This window comes from Camelus bactrianus, chromosome 18 (genome assembly GCF_048773025.1).
Source record: "Camelus bactrianus isolate YW-2024 breed Bactrian camel chromosome 18, ASM4877302v1, whole genome shotgun sequence".
Lineage (NCBI taxonomy): Eukaryota > Metazoa > Chordata > Mammalia > Artiodactyla > Camelidae > Camelus > Camelus bactrianus.
In genome coordinates, this window is record NC_133556.1 from 35697969 (window position 1) to 35715582 (window position 17614).

Consider the following 17614-nt stretch of genomic DNA (forward strand, 5'->3'; position numbering starts at 1 on the left):
TCCTCCAAACAGGATTTCTACCATTCGTTGAAATAAAACTTTTCTTAGTTGAGGTTTGATCTGAGGGCGACAGCAGGAAGGTAAGAATATTGGAGGTGGACAGTCTTGGATTTGGTTCCCTGCTCTGCCACCGCTTAGCTGTGGCAGAGTCATTTGGCAGCCAAATTACTCAGTATCTCTGGGCCTTAGTTCTCATCTGTCACATGAAAAAAAAAATGATAATGTCTCCTCATCTACCTTTAAGAGGATTTAAATGAGATAATGTAGGTATAATTGCTAAAACAGTGTCTAGTACCTGGTAGGTACTCAATAAATCCTAGTTCTTTCTTTCTCCTATGAAAATTGATGTACCTCACTGATAAATGTTCACCCAGGGGACGTTACAGAAGGCACAGGGCAACAGAAGATGTGGGAGTTGGGTTACAATTCCGTCAGAGTGCATACAGCCTGGGAAAGGACCCACCTAAAAGCAGCCTATAAACAGTACTTCATGAAATTCAGGCTTTTGCAATTTTCTGACTTCAGTTATTGGTTTGTTGATGAGCAGTAGGGTACAGAGCAGGTGATTTTTTTTTTTTTTTAATAAAAATCAAATCCTACCAGCTCCCGAGCTCAGCCTCTTTTGAAAAGCGCACAGCAAGCACTGGAGTTTTGATGAGCATCCTTGGGAACTCATAGGACATGAGCCAGTGGAAGGAGTTCTCTGCTTTGCAGAAAATGTCACTACAGCAAGATTGCAAAAAATAGTTTACTCGTTTGGAAGTATGTCCCTATGAGGCTAAGCCAGCTAGATACCATTCATGCTAAACTTCACAGAATCTTGCATGGTGCCCCCATCCTATAGAAAACACTCAACATACATTTTATTAAGAAGTTATTAAATGAAGTTAAGCATAGCATTTGAAGGGAATCCTGTTGTCTTTTCTGAAGAGGCACTGGGAAAGAGCAGAAACATCAACCAGGTGGAAGTCAGGAGACCTGTGTTTAGATCCAGTGCTGATTCTGCTCTGTTGGGTGTCCTTGGGCTCCAGTTGCCTCTCCTATAAATGGAAGGTGGGATCATTGATGTCATTGGCTGCTCTGTCTCTGTAAGTAAAGATCTCAGGCTTCATACTGATTGGCTTGCCTTGTCACGTGGCCACCTCTGAACAAATTGTTATGGTGAAGGCAGGGAAATGGATTGTTTGTGGCCACCGGGGAATGGCTAGCGGGTGAGGGAGTGGAGGAGTATGTCATCCAAGCCATGTGGATTAAGAGTAGAGGAGGCATGGATCCCTACCTTGAAACTGGGGCTCTTTCGAAGACTAGGTTGAGTGAATGATTGGCATTTGTAGCAGTTATCTCTTGTCACAATAATGTTGCATAACAAACAACCTCAAATCTTGTGACTTAAAATTATTTAGCTCAGCATTTATTGAGATGGGGAGGGGTCTCTGTGCCAGTGATTTATGCTGATGTGGGAAGTTCTTCTAGTCTCAGCTGAGTTCACCCATATATTTGGAGGTTGGCTGGGTGTTGGCTGATGTAGGCTGGTTTTAGCTGGGATGACTGGGGTGACTTAGCTCTGCTCCAGGTGTCTTCCATCCTCAGAGAGGGTAGCCTACACACATTCTCATGATGGGGGAAGAGGTGGAAGGGAGCAACCAAATGCCAGCAAGCACTTTTCAAACTTATGTTTGTGTCATGTCTGCTACCTTCATAATCATGTGGAAGAACTCAGAACCCAGTGGTGGGGAAACAAGATCATCCTTTTTGAGGGTGAGTTTCAAAGTCACAGAAAAAGAGTGTGAATACAGGGGATGGGGAAGAATTGAGATCATTCATCAGTTAGTCTAACACAGGGTCCCAAATCTTATCATTATCTACTTGGAGATGGTCCTTTGCTATAGCAAATTGGAAGGAAGTATGTAGGATTAGAAATAGTTAACCTTTATTTCCTTCCTTTAAAAAACCCACTAGTTGTATAAAATTTCACCAGCCAGGAGGCTGATCATAAGACAAACCGTGCAATGGATTTCTGAAAAGAAATGTCTTCATCTATGAAGCAGCAATGCAGGATGCCTGGAAGGGTGGTGGATGAATGCACAATTTCCATCCAGGGGGCGTTGTGGTTGGCCACGGATGCAGCATGAGTCCATCCATCTTCAATAGACTTTCAGAAAGTGATGAGTGCCCATCAGGACTGCCTAAGGGAAGAGGCAGAGAGCCTGAGGGTTCATAGGTCTATTGGCAGCGAGACATTCACAGAGGGCCCCCTGCAGCCACAACAGAGGGCCTGATGGTACAACTGGACAGCTTTGGTGCAAAGCCCAAGCCGGGCAGTTTCAGAATCCTCACCAGCAAAGGCAGCAGTGCCTCCTCTTGGGAGCCCTCAGGGCTGAGACAAAAAAAGACCAGGCTCCTGGACTCCCCTCTGCAATTTTCTCTCTTAGAGAGATATGGCTTCAGGAAAGATATGGGGCCCTGTAGGAACAGCCAGGAGTCCTGAGCTTCATTCGAACCTGATTCAAATGTGATTTCTCCTTCCTTGTGTCTCTGCCACAAGGCCCAGAACCAGGTGAAACGGGGCTCATTTTCCATAAAGACAAACCTTCCCGTCTCCTCCCCGGCCCCTTCCTGCCTGGGAAGCTCAGCTTTTCCCCTGCCTTCCTTGTTTCTGCCTACTGAGATAGCCCCGGGAGCCTGTGCAGACTTAGACCACGTATTTCAAAAGAAGAGAGAAGCACTTGGCTATTTTTTAAATTGAAGTATAGTCAGTTTATCACACAGTGTCCAATTCTGGTGCACAGCATAATGTCTCAGTCATACATATACATACATAGATTCCTTTTCATATTCTTTTTCATTATAGGTTACTACAAGACATTGAATAGAGTTCCCTGTGCTCTGCAGTAGAAACATTACATCCCCCCAGAACAGAACATACATTCTTTTCAAGTGCTCATGGAACATTCTCTAGGATAGACACATTCTCAGGCACAAAATAAGCCTCAACAAATTTAAGAGGATAGAAATTATTTCAAGCATCTTTTCTGGGCACAATGGCATGAAAGTAGAAATCAACCACAGAAAAACAAATGAGAAAAAAGGTGGAGACTAAACATGGGCTACTAAAGAACAGACTACTAAAAAGCCAATGGGTCAACAATGAAATCAAAGAAGAAATTAAAAAATACCTTAAGACAAATGACAATGAAAATACAATCATGCAAAATCTATGGGATGCAGCAAAGCAGTCGTAAGAGGGATGTTCATACTTGGGTATTTTTTTTCTAACATGAACTGTTCCCCCTTTTACTTTTTTAATTCAGCTTGTGATGGAGAGAAAAAAAGTAGGGACCCAGAAAACATTCCTATATAAATCAAAAGTAAACACTGTCCTAGTGAACCAAAAGGCCCCCAAAATACAGTGGCTTAAGAGAAAGAAGTGTACTCCTCTCTCGGGCAACAGTCCCAAAGGGAGTGGTCTGGGTGGGCAGGGCAGCTCCACTCCAAGCCGTCACTCAGGGACCCAGGTTCTTCCAGCATTGTTGCTATCCCACCTGGCACTGTATTGCCCTCATCTGCATTGTTAAAGTTGGTTGCTGTTAAAGCCTATGGGAAGGGGGAGAGAGGACATCCAGGGCAACCAATTTTCTTTTAAGCAGGTAAGGTGAAGTGGAAATTGGATGCATCACTTTTGCTCACATTCCATTGGTGTGAGATCAGCCACATGGCCAAATTTAGCTTCCCAGAAGGCTGGAGAAGTCTAGCTCAGGGCTGAGTGGCCATGTGCCCAAGAGTAAAAGGGACAAGAGATCTGGGAGACAAGCAGCAGACTTTTACAGTATCTTCTCAGGTTGGGTACACGTTTAAGGAGCCCTACTATGTGCCATGCATAGTAGCTTCGCTTTCACGCCGTGTCTTGCTTACCTCTCTGCTGCACTCTGCAAAGTAGGTCTTCTTATTCTCATTTTATGTTCTTTTTATCTTCTGACAATGACAGCAATAGCACCTACCATCGTTGAATACTTACTGTGGAGCAAGGACCCTGGCACTTTACAGCATGTGAAGTACTTTACGTGATTCTCTCGGACACCCTCAACTCGCTGCCGCACAGGCACTGCTCTTTCCTTTCCAGTGTTATTGGTGAAGTTTTGAGAACTTAGGTCGCTTGCTCAGGGTTTCCAGCTGATAAGTGAGAGAGTTGGGATTTGAACACAGATACATCTGCTCTCAAAGCTCATATGCTCTTTCCCACCATCTTGTAAGGAAGATTTTACAGTCACAAAAAAAAGCAGTGTGACTTCTTCCAGACTCCGCCATCTGCTGTATAAACCTGGTGCACCGAAGCCTCCAAGCTCTCGACCTCACTAATCCTTCTTGCTCTCTCAACATTCTCAGATCTTAGTGCTGAAGTCTCGCCTTCCAAGACTCTACTCTGGCTGTTGAGAGCTCAGTGTAGGATTCAAAAGCAACATGAATACTCTGTCATTATCCAAAGTGACTGCTGCTCTGAGTGGGGGAGGAGACAGTGGAAGCGCAGGGCAAAGAAATATGGGTTAATGTCTCCAAATGGGATCACCCTACATTGTCACAGAAGGAATCGGGGTGATGTAGCATGAAGAGCCCAGGCAACCACGTCCACCTCATTGGCTCAGGCTGGGGCAGGGAGCCAAGTAAGTGAGATGAAACGTGGAAGGCACCTTGACGGTGCCTGGGCTGGAGCAGTGAGGAAGCCTCAGGTTCCTCTTGGTTCTAGAGAAGCATTTAGCTCCTTATCTAACCCAGCTCAGAGACAGGAAGCCACTTTTGATTGGTGACTGTCCAGCACTCCAGCCAATGCCAGGGCACCTCAGTGTCACAGCCAACCCGGAGTTCTGGGAGACCCAGGACCGGGCAGAGACAGTCTCCCTACGTCCCAGCTCCCTTCTCCTGCTCCACCTTAAGGCATAAAAAGGCAAACCTATTTTGCTTTCAGGGGAAATTTCCAGTTGTGACATTCTGATGTCTCCTCTTTGTGAGTAAGATATTTACACGTGTATCTCAATCCCTGATGTTTTGAGAGAAAGAATCAAGGAAAGTGCTTTCTCTGTATAATTCCCACTCTGTCCTCCATTTTCTTTAGTTTGGGAGGGAGTAGTTTCCTGCAGATAGGAACTTGTGGCAGAAACAAAAGCTTCTTCTATAAGGCAGGCAGATGGTTGACTAAATGGCGAGGGCTGTCATCACCGATTCATAAATTCCGGGATACTTGGGATTCAGCCTGGAGTCCTGGGTTCGGATCCCAGTGCTGTCACTTGCACATGTTGCTAAAGCTCTCTGTCATCAGTTTCCCCATTTATAAAGTGAGACCAATGACAGCACCTACCTCGTTAGGAGACTGAGTAGTAAAGGGGATGACAGATGTCAGCTTCCTAGCCAGGTGCCTGGAACAAAGCACGCACTTAGTAAAGGTGCTCCTGTACTGAGCTGCCCGCTGCGGGGGCCGGGAGAGGAGGCGTGTCACCACAGCCAGGGGGCCTCCTTAACCGATCCCTGCTTCCTGAACCTGACTTCATGGTCCCTCCCCGGAGCTGCCACTGCTGGACAACACCCACGCCTCTGCTGGTTTTCAGCCAGGGGTATGGAGCTTAGCAGCATCAGAAGCTCCAGGCACTCTGTCCCTGTAAAGCACAGGCCACTTAGCTTTTGGTGATGTGGACTATGTGTTACTCAGAGAAACAGAACCAATTGGAGATTTGTATTCTTATATATGTGTGTATTATATATATAGCTTCTGGTGGATGTGGCAATCCTTGGCAGTCTTTGCCTTGTAGCTACATCATTCCGGTCTCTGCCTCTAATTTCACATGGCCCTCCTCTGTGTGTGTCTATGTGTCCAAATTTCTTTACTCATATATGGACACCCGTCATTGGGTTGGGATCCACATTAATTCAGTATGACCTCATTTTAACTTGATTACATCTGTGTGATAGATACATAGGATATATATATTGTACATAAGTAGGATACATTATACACGTAGGATACTATATATGTGTGTGTGTATATATATGTATTTATTTATTACAAGGAATTGATTCATGCAATTATGGAGGCTGAGAAGTCCCACAGACTATTTTTTACCTGCAAGCTGGAAACCCAGGAGGCCGGTGGCGTAGTCCCGGTCCAAGTCTGAAGGCCTGAGAACCAAGGGAGCCGATGTTGTAAATCCCAGTTCAAGGGCAGGAGAAGACCAATGTCCCAGTTCGGGCAGGCAGGCAGGGAAGGACACGGATCCTCCCTTCCTCTGCTTTTGGTTGTAGTCAGTCCCTTAACAAATTAGGTTGATGCCCGCCTAGATGGGAAAGGTTGGTGTACTTGCTGCATCCACTGATTTATATGTTAATCTCATACAGACCCAGAAATCATATTTAATCTGGACACCCCATGGACCAGTCAAGTGGACACATAAAATTAACTACCACAGACTAGATGACCAGAAGATGACACATCCTGCCCATTTCTAATATTTGAGAGAATGTCATTGGAATTGAAATACCTCTGTTGCTTTTCTTCTTTTATCAGATGTGTATAGTTGCACCCTGCTATGTGCCCGGTGCTGGGCTAGATGCTGGGGATACAGGAAGGAGCAGAGCAGATATGATCTCTAACCTAATCGGGGCTTATACTCTTGTCAAGGGAGACAGACAACACACAAGTAACTAAGAAAGATAATTGCAGATAATGATGGAGATATTTTCATATTAAAACAGGGAGAGGTGATGAAAGCAGCTGGGGATGGGGGAATCTCTCCTGATGGTCTCAATAGAAGGGATTTTTCTGAAGAATTGACCTTTGATCCGAGAACCAGACGACCAGAAGGGCCAGAGATGCAACCAAAAAGAAGGGCATTGTGGCAGTGAGAACTGCAGGGGCCAGGTCCAGTGGCTCTGAGATGGTGAAAAGCTTGATGTGTTCAGGAACAGAGAGGAATCTTGTGCATACTGGGTTGCATAGCATCTCCCCCTACCAAATCCACTCAGAACCCCAGAATGTGACCACACTTGGTAACAGGGTCTTTGCAGATGTAACCAAGTTAAAACGAGGTCATACTGGATTCACATGGGTCCTAAATCCAATGACTGGTGTCCTTCTAAGAAGAGGGGAATTTGGACATGTAGACACACATGGAAAGGAGGGCCACACGAAGTCAGAGGCAGGGACTCGAGAGGCAGCTACCGGTAAGGAATGCCAGGACTACCGCAACCACCAGAAGCTAGAAGAGGCAAGAAAGGATCCTCCACTAGAGCCTGCAGAGGGAGCACGGCCCTGTGGACATCAATCTCCATTTCAGCATACTCTGGGACCAAAGGGAGGGACAAACGAGGAATGGGTGAAAGCTTAGGTTGGGGCATTGCTTACCAGGCGCAATCCATCACCTGAGACCCGAGATCATCACCAAGTGAGAATGGGCTGTAGGAACCCCCTCCTTAAGATATCTTTGGCCCAAGGAGAGAAGGTAGGTGGGAGGCCACCTGCCGAGACCCTCAGCTGTGCAGCTTGTTTGGAAAACTGGTTACTACCTTGAGTCTCTCCATCTGCACGGAGGCGAGGTGCCATCCCGCCCTGCACCTGTACAAGTGTCTGCTGCTAATTAAGAGAGAGACAGATGGGGGACGGTTCAGTTTAATTCTAAAGACTTGGTTCCTTCAAGGCAATTAGGCTTGTTGGAAGGGAAGCACCTTTTTCATTCTTTCTTCCTCTTTTGAAATGAAGAAAAATCAAACTAGAGAGGACTAGTGTTGTCGAAAGCTTCACACAATCTGTTTCCTGGTCGACTTGTCAGCCATCTGCCCACGAGGTACCCAGGCTGATTAGGTTAATACATTTATTTAATGGGGCCTACAAGGCTGTTCAATGAATCTGTGATTTCTTTCACAAGCAACTTGTTCATATACTAAGACAGGAACCACAACGCACAAAGCCAAGAGTGGCCAGGTTAAGTATTTCTTCCCCATCCTCTGTATCTAAATTGGAGGGGACCAGAAAGAGGATTTCACAAAAATTGCATTTCCTGGTTAAGGGAACAGTTCACCCACCTAACCACCAAACACATCCTTGTTGAAATAATCTTGAAAATAACTCTCTGAAGGACACTTTCATGCCCCAGGCAATTAAGTCTGTTCCTGTTCTGCACTTGGCTACAACACCTCAGAGTCTTGTGGAGGGAAGATTGGTCAGACAAATAAATAGATGTGAATGACATAACCCTGCCTTCAGGACATTAGATGATCTGATAACCCTTGTTTTCTTTGCTTTCTACATAGATACCCTTCCAGTTTTTTCAAACTACCATGCTACTTCCCACCTCAGGGCTTTTGCAAATGTTGGTCTGTATCAGTTATCTACTGCTGTGTAACAAGTTACCCCCCAAAATTAGTGTCTTGACATAGCAACTGCTTACTAGGATTGTGGTTCTGGGTCAGCTGGGCATTTCTTCATGTTTTGGCTGGATTGGCTGTTCTTGGCCAGACTTACTGAGTATCTGTGGTCAGTTGGCAAGTGGGCTAATGGATGTACGGTCTAGGATGGCTGCAGTTGGCATCTGGCAGATAGCAGGCTGCTGTTGGCTTTGGTGTACATGGGCAACTGGACTGCATGGTTCTCATCTTTCGGGAGGCTAACCTGGTCTTCCTTCTTTGCATGGAGGCAGGGTTCCAAGAGCCTGATAGCAGAAGCTGAAGTACTTCTAAAAGCCCAGGCTTGGGTTGTGCCTGACATCCCTTCTGCTGTAGTTTACTGGTTAAAGCCAATCACAAGGTCAGGCCACATTCAAGGGATGGTGAAACAGACTCCGCCTCTTGATGGAGGGAACTGCAGAGTTTCATGGCCATTTTGCAGTACACCCTGTGTGCCCTCGCCAGCATGCTGTTTCTGCTGCCCTTCACCTTCAGATTACAACTAAAAGAGCATCCTCAAGGATGCCTTCCCTCAGCAGCCCCTCATCCCAAACAGATCAAGTCCCTTCTTAGGTCATCTCCTAGGGAAAAAACTAGGCACTCAACATGCATGGCAGGTGGAGGGGAGCTAGGAAGGCAGGAATGAAGGATGCTTGGTTTGGATAAGTGCCTCTTTTGTGCTTAGCAGGTTGTCTGGCACAGAGTGAGTGCTCAGTAAATGTCTGCTGGATTTAATCCAGTGCCTATTTCATAAGCCAGGAGACAGACAAAATATATGTACTGAATAGTTAACTCTCTTTCAGAATTGCGCTATAAAGCTTATATGTCTCATGTAATTTATTCCTCACAGTAAACCTGAGAGTAGCAATATTATCCCCATTTTACACCAAAGGAACTAGAGGTCTAAGAGATATGTGACCTTCCTGAGGCCTTGTAAACTCAGGTCTGTCCGATTCCAGAGTCTATAGATTTCTCTGTCTACTCCACCCCTACCCCAGGTATCAATCTCTGGGGGTGCCCAGTGCCACGTTCACTAAGGGACCAGTTCAGGGTTGGCTGTGGAGCAGGTTGTAGATTCTCCACGAGGGACTTCATGATTCCTCTTCACGGGGGGGCCTCTCCCTCTACCCACTCTGATATGGCAAGAGTTGAATGCCTGTGACTCTCTTTCTTTAGAACTTTTTTGTTGGGACACCAACGTCATAATCAATGTCCTTTGTTTGTCAGAAACAGGGACCCTCAATTGCAGCCCCTGCTCTGAGCTGACCTAAGACTAGTCCATCATCTAGAAAGAGGAATGTGGGAATGAATGGTTCTGGATCACGCCGGGGCACATAGTGAGGGCGAGCGACATTCAGTAAGAGACTGAAAGGGGGAAAGGAGCTTCCACTCCTACTATGGTCCTGATAGTCTCTGTGCTTTGTATTTTGTGCATAATTTATTCACTGAGTATTTATTGGGTACCTAATATCTGCCAGGAACTAGGCTGGACATTGCTCATGCAATGGTGGGCAAAAATCAGACCTGGCCTCACTTTCTTGGAACTCTAGTGGGAGAGAGAGACAGTAATGAACGAACTACGTAAACAGAGGAAAAAGGCAGCTCTGATCCGTGCCCTGGAGAAGGGCCTGTTATGGAGGGACCTGACCTTGTCAGACTCCCTGGAAGGGAGGGGTGCCTGAGCAGGGAGGCAGGTGGGATTAGCCGGAGTAAGATGGGAAGTCACTTCTTTTTAATTCTCACCCCCCCCAAAAAAAAACTATTTTGCAGGCACCATGCTAGACGCCAGGGCTGTACCTGTGGTTCTCAACTCTGGCTGTACATTAGAATCACCCTGGGAAGCTTAAAGAAAAACCTGTGTCTGGGCCACATCCGCAGAGATTCTGATTAAATTGTTTGGGGGAGGGATCCAGGAGTCTGAATGCTGTCACAGCTCTCTCCTGCAGTTCCTGTGCGCTGCCAGGATGGAGAACCACCGAGCCACACAGATGGAAAGATTAGGTTCCTGCTCTCAAAGCCCTCACAGTCCAGTGAGAGCCCATAGATGTGAAAGTGGAAAATTAGAAGACGGCAGAGTCAGTGCTATGATAGAGCCGAGATTGCTGAGGGAGCCGGGAGTGGGGAGATCAGGAAGTAACACCTTAGCGTAGTCTTGAAAGATGAATTAACAGAGCACCTGTGTAAATGAAGAGGGGAGACACCTCAGCTCTGGCATCTGGTTCTCCAACCAGCTCAGAGACCTCGTTATAAATACTCATAAGACAGGATAGTTCACGGCACTAACGGTAGGTCTCCTTTTCTGTGACTTAGGGGATTATTTGGTCACATTCTGTCCCTCCCTAGTAGAAGGTCCCCCTCACGAGGACGGGGACCTTGTCTGTTTCTGATTCTTCCTCAGATTTCCAGTATCTATCACCTGGCCCATACCCATTTGACGCATCACTAAATGACTGAACAAAATTGCTCGGAGGGGTTTTGGTAGATGGGTGACATGGTCAGTTTTGCATTTTAGAAGTATGCCTTTGGACTGAGGGAGGTGAAACTCGAGGGAGGGGGGCCAGTTTGGTGGTGGAAGTGGAGTAGTGTTCAAAGCAGGGAGGAGACGTGGGATAGGTTCTGGAAGCCTTTGGTAGATATGGCAGGAAGGACCCGTAGGTTGGCAGTTGTCCTTGGGGAATGAGGAGGATGACGTCAGCCACTGCTCCCATGTTTCCGGCTCCAGTGACTAGAGAGTTGGTGTTCCCACAGGAGGGAAGGGCGAGTCTGGAGAACAGAAGTGAGTGATGTTGATGGATTCAGGCTTGGCCCCCTTGAGTGAGAGATCCCAGTGCATCTGTCCTGGAGGGAGCTGGGTACATGAACTTTGAAGTCCAAGGGTGAATGTCAGAGCGTTCTTCTGTTGAAACATCGTCACACTGGAAACCTTGAACTGACCTCTGGAAGGCAGAAAGATATGATTCTAACATCGGCTTGAATGTAACTCATGCCACCTTAAGCAGTGCATCGTAATTCGGGAATGTGTGGTCTTCCCACGTCGGGAGCTATTCCATAGTTCCTCTTGGCACTGATATTCTGTATCTTCAGACGGCTCTAGAATGGAAGGACGGGGGGACTTTCTTTTGAAAGATTGCATTATTCAAGGCTGTTTACATTAACAGGGACAGAAACCCAACTGAAACTGCATTAAGCATGGAAAGTTCCATGTGGCTTGCTGGGCTGTTGTGTTGGGGAGTCTCAGCAGAGGCCAACCTTGCTAGGAAACAGCGCTGTGATCAAAGAGTGATGTCTGCCCTGGACACAGAGCGGGCAAGTAGGGGCAGATTTGCCCACTCACTCCTGAAAACAAAGCTTTTCCCTCTACGGCCTTTCAAAAGCATCAAATCATGTCGACTGGAGTTAGGCTCCACCCTGGCTCACCCACTGGCTGTGGGTGATGGCAGCGAAATCGTTCCACCTGCCTCCGCTCGCCAGTTTCCTAATCCGTCGAGCAGAGGTTATAGTCCCCATCTTGCCTACCTCTTGTGGTTGTTGAAAGGATCAAATGAGAAAAGAAACATGGAAGGGCAGTGACCTCCTGGGATTTACATAAATTCACACATGTAAACAGTGAGGGGTGCTGGAAATGTGCATAAAAGAGCAGCAAATATTTCCGGACTCCTGGGGGATGGCAGTTCAAAGGTTTATCACTAAAATTAATTTTGCAAGTATAGGAAATCTTCTACTAAAAGAATGGTGAGGGAAAATAAAAGAAAAGAAAGGCTCAGGAAAGTATCAGATAAATTGAGAAAGGAGGAAGAAAGGGAAAGAAAGAAAGGAAAGAAGGAAAAGAAAAGGAACGGAAAAGAAAGACAGGAAGGAAGGAAGGAAGGAAGGAAGGAAGGAAGGAAGGAAGGAAGGAAGGAAGGAAGGAAGGAAGGGAAAGGAAGTCACTCCGTGCTCTAGCGTGTGGCGAATGAAGTGGAAATTGGCATAATGCTTTTGTAGCAGAGCTGGCAATATGTATAAAGGGCCTGAATAATGTTTACACCCTTTGGCCAAGTAATTCCACTTCTGATAATCCATTTGAAGGCTGGATAGTAAATATTCACGTTCTGTGGGCCGTGCAGTTTCTGCCACAAGAACTCAAATGTACCGTTGCAGAGCAAAAGCAGCCACAGACAACAGGGAAGAGAATGCGCATGGCAGCGTTCAGGTCAAACTTCAAGTACAAAAACAGGTGGTGGCTAGACTGACCCATGGGCTATAGTTTCCCATTCTCTGGTATAGATTTGAAAGTATTTTTAGAATTATGCTACATCCAAGATTCTAACTACAAAGAGAGCTTTGGTCGAGGAGATTCTCATCTCGGCTTTATTCGTATCGGCAATGTATTGACGCAGCTTGAATGCTCATCAGCCTGACGACTGACTAATTTCTGTTGCTCCACTCACTGAAATATCACGTAGGTGTTGGAATGCTGTTTGCTGGCAACTTATAACAATGTGAAGAATTTCTTGCTAGAATGTTGCAATGAGAAACTCAACAGTTATTTATAATGATAATGATGATAATGGTGGTGCTAACATCTCAGCACATTACATACGTCATATCACTTACCCCCCATGCAATCCTACGAAATATGCTTTTTTTATTGTCACTGCTGTCTTTATGCAGAACCCAACGGTAATGAAAGTTATTTAGCCAAAGTTACACCACTAGTAGGTGGCAGAGCTGGGAGGTGAACACAGGTAAAAGCAAAAACAAAAGCAAACCAAGGCACTAATACAAACCCCAAATGAAACTCTGTTTATTGAGAAAACCTGGAGAAAATGCAGCCAAGTGTTGACATCAGCTGTCTCGAGCGGTGGCTGATAGAGAGGAATATTTCTCAACACATTCTGTATTTTCTGTAATGAGGATGCATCCTTTTCGTAATGAGACAATATTTGCATTTTGTAAGAAAGGCGAGGATGGAGGAGTGCTAGGTGCGAGAGAGAAGAAGGATTTAAGGAGGGGACCTAGAGATTCCTCTGGGGATGCCCTCGCCCGCCTTCTTGGTCCTGCTCTTGTGTGGAGAGAATATGACCCTGTCCTCCTTCCTTCTGTCTGTTCCAGGTGGAGTTTCTAGTGTGTGTCTCGTCTGGACTGTTGGCCCACTTAGATGCTGTTCTTGGGTTGACCTGCTGGTCCCTAACTGTCTCTCTCTCCTTTCTCTCTGTCTCTGCTCTCTCCTTCCCTTCTTCGTCCCCCTCCCTGCCCGACCCACCGTACAGCGGACAAGGTAAACGACGACTTCTACTCCAAGCGCCGGCACCTGGCCGAGCTGGCGGCCAAGGGGAACCTGCCCCTGCATCCCGTGAGAGTGGAGGACGAGCCGCGGACCTTCAGTCCCGAGCACGGCCCCGCCAAGCAGAATGGACAGAAGTCTCGCACCAACAAGACTCCCCCCCACCCCCTGGCCTACAACTCCACCGCCAACTTTAAGAGCTGGGACCCCAAGGATCAGTCCCTCCGGCGGCAGGGTTACGGGAACAAGGGCAAGCTTGGCGTGGCCGAGTCGGGCTCCAGCGACCCCTTGGGGACTCGCCCCCAGCACTACCCACCCCCACAGCCATACTTCATCACCAACAGCAAAACAGAAGTGACGGTCTGAGCTGTCACCCCAGGGGACATCCTGGAGACCACACTCAACCGAGAGAGGCAAAAAAAAAAAAAAAAAAAAAAAAATCCCGGCCCACACCCTCCCCGTCCCCCGGCCGCACACCCACCCACACTCACTCTCCACACCAACCGATGGCAAACCTACCGGCGACATGGAGTCATGCTTTCCCCGGGTCACGCCAAGCACGGGTCGGCGGGCAGCTGAGCAAGACCGGAGCAATACAGCGGAGGGGACGCCACGACACCCTCTTTCGACTTTGGGGTCCAGGGGGCCGACTCGACGTGCCCAAACCGTGGGGCTGACTTTTCTTGTCCTCCTCACTTGAAACTGAAACCCACGGTGAAAAAAAATCACAGTAGCACAATTTAGAGAAATTGTCCCTTTGAGCACATATACCATTTACCACGCCTTGTCTGTTTCTGGGCAGAAAAGCCAAGGTGGGAGGATGAGGGGGTGTTGAGAAGAGGAAATGTTTGCGGAGGAAACTCTGGACCCGTGATGAGCGTTTTCTCATCCCAGGAAGTAGTGAGGTGGGCATAAAATTTGGATGAGCAGTGAGACAGTAACCGGACCCCAACCATGCTATTTACAGGACCTTTCATATCATCAATGTTGGAAGCAAAAAACAACACACACACAAACTCACACAAAAAATGAATAGACCCTGAACCCACCGACAGTGATGGGGAAGAAAGAACATTTTAGAGAACTCCCAAAAAGACCGTGACCATGGAAATGGGAGGGGTAAGCTTTCATGGCGGGGAGAGGGTCCAGAGAGTCTTAACTAACATTTTTTTAAAAGAAAATATAATCCCACTACAAAACAGACAAAAACAGCAGATTAATTTTTGTCCAGCATCTTCAAGACTTAAGGAAATCAACAACGACATGAATTGAAAAGCAAAGAAAAAGAATTCACAGCTGAAACGTTGGCAAGAGGTGGGAAGGGGACCCAGAGCCTCTGATTTCTGGCGTTTCCCATCTGGCCTCCGAGACAAGAAACAGACACAGGAACCAGTCCTCCATTCACTGTCTATCCCCACCTCCCTCCCCCCTTCAGCCTGTTGCTGCTGCCGCTGCCGAATTTCAACTGCTTTGAACTGAAAATGTCATAAGCGTGGGTGGTGCCTTCAATGTGTCACTGTTGAATGACAGTCTTGTTTCCCAAGTGCAACGTGTGTTCTTTTCGCCTTCCTCCCTCCTGTTTTTTCTGCAGTGGTAGAAGATGTTTCCACCCTCCCTTTGTTGGTGAGCCCAACCCATCACACTCTCTGAGGGGGCTACTGCGACTTGCAAAGACCACGACCTCCCTCCCTCCCACACCGTCAAAACTCCCCCGCGCCCCACCATTTTCTTGCTTTCCAAACCGATCGAACATTGCTGGGTCCCCTAACTCCCACGGTCCCGCCAACCCCCCCACCCCAGGTGCTGCAATGCGTTCATCCCCGTATCTACGATTCCCTGAGGTTGTCATTCAGGTTGGTTCTCCTAGCCCTTGGGGGTTCCCACAAAGACAATTTTCCTTACTAGTTTGATTCGTTTAGGGGAAGCCCAATGAGGGGAGTTGACAGAGAAAAGATTTTCATTTAAGGTGAGAAGTTTTCAACCGGCCCCTAAAAAAGCTTAGCTTAATGAACAGGAACCTCGGAGAGACCCCTAGCTCTGTGGTGTCAGAAGCTGCACGTGGTCTGGTCCAACAAGACCCTTCCTGGCCTGCTGGACTTCAGCGTTCTGCCTTCTGGTCTCCCCACTCTGACGCCGTGAGATCAGGGAAACCAGTTGTTTATTCTCATTTTCACTCCCGGCTGATCTGGGGCTATTGAGAGCGCATTTTATTTCTCTAGGCTTTAGTCTCCCATCTGAAATGTGGGCAATTGGAGTGAGATCGAGCTTTTCAAACTTTTTGAAATAGCAAAATTCCTGCCCTTTGAAAAACAATGATCCTGTGCAGAGAAGAGCCTCTGGAAGATGCCACTTACAACGAGGCTCTGTGCTGGACTGAGCAGGGATGGCAGGTTTAGCGCCCGCTGCCTCAGCCTCTTGGCTGTATCCCAGTGCCCCTCACCGTGGAGGAAACGCCACTGGGCTTGGTCAGTGTTTCCCTGACGTTAGTTATCCGTGTGCCTGCAACACACTTTTGGTATCCCTGTGTATCACTGTCACCGTACTTGTATCTAAATTGATACATTCTTAATATGTTTAACTTCTGAAAGGAGAACTTCCTGCCATTATCACAAATGGAAAACCAGTATCAGTCACGATAAATAGTAATAATAAAACAAGTGTAAAGGCAACAATGCAGCGACTGTTAAATTCAAGCCGCAGACTGCTGCCTGTGGAAGGGTTTGAACCCGGAGCCTGACATTTGCTCCCCTCCTTTCTCTTCTCTCCCTTCCCTTCCTTTTTTCTCTCGCTCTCCCCTCTCCTTTTTAAATTAAAAACAGATCAGCAGATTTTAAAGAGTTGTTAAAGATATACCAGCACCCCATGGAGACCTTCTCCTTGAGGAAAAGGGAATCCTTTCCTGTACAATTCAGTGTTACTTAGCGCTGTCCACGTCCCACTGAAGATTACTTTGCATACACTAGTGGTACACCACACTCGCTTCAGGAAATACTGGGCTGGCTTGTCTGTGAGATACCCTCCAGCTCAAAAGTTCTCTCATCCTAGTCTCCCTCTTTGCTCATGTCTGCATCTGACCTTTATCCCGGCCCTGATTAAGGACCTTTCTTGGTCTCTGAAGTTACGGGGTTTATTCTTCATGCTCCTTCTCTCCTGAGTACACTTCACGCAGGGAGCTGTGTTCATTGGCGGTCTGGAGCTATCAACTTGGCGGCCAAGTTGCAGCACGGTCAGTGAGAGGCAGCCGGGATGCTAGACCAGGGAGAGTAGTACTTCTCAGCCTCCCATTTGGCTTTGGGAGCTGAACTGAGATGGGGGAAGTGGGGGGGGGGTCTGGATAGGGAAGTCAATTCTTTGGCCTCTTCTAGGGGGGGTGGATAGACACCAAGACACTGGAAGATCATGATGGATGCTTCATGGAACTGTGGCTACCATGTATCAACAAGGATCCTCCAGCTCAAGTGAGGAGTCTTAGGAGAGAGAAACCAGAACAGAGCAGAGAGCCTATCCCTTCCCCATCCCATGCCGCGGCGCTAGCCTCTACTTCTTACCTTTAGCTCCCCCCCAACTTCCAACCCAGTGGGACCAGAGTTTGACCTCCCTTTGCCCTCCCAGAGCGTCTCAGCCTCCATCTGCCTTGGGCTCCGCCGCCTGGCATCCCCATCTAACTCCCCCCCAGTTTTTTTTGTGTAAATGGAGCATATTTTATGTGCAAGTATTTTAGTAACCGTATGTTCTGCAAGTAAACCTGTGTTAATACTTGTCAACAACTGCAGAGTTTATGATACCAACAATACTTCCTACAATGAAAAAAAAACATTTGTTTGTTTTCTAAGAATGTTTATTTGTAAACATATGTATTCACTATATTAATATGAATTTCTTACCTGGCAATAAAACTGATTATATGTGATTCAGATTGCCATG

At 47.1% G+C, this 17614-nt stretch overlaps 1 protein-coding gene across 1 annotated transcript in view; it reads left to right on the forward strand.

Annotated features, from left to right (window-relative positions):
• The window catches only part of SHISA9 (shisa family member 9), a 266046-nt gene extending 249107 nt beyond the window's left edge, over positions 1-16939 (forward strand). The window contains exon 5 of the mRNA XM_074345433.1: positions 13677-16939. Coding sequence (XP_074201534.1) covers positions 13677-14056 — 380 coding nt within the window. The 3' untranslated portion in view covers positions 14057-16939. The remainder of the gene's footprint in view (positions 1-13676) is intronic.
• The last annotated feature ends 675 nt before the right edge of the window (positions 16940-17614 follow it).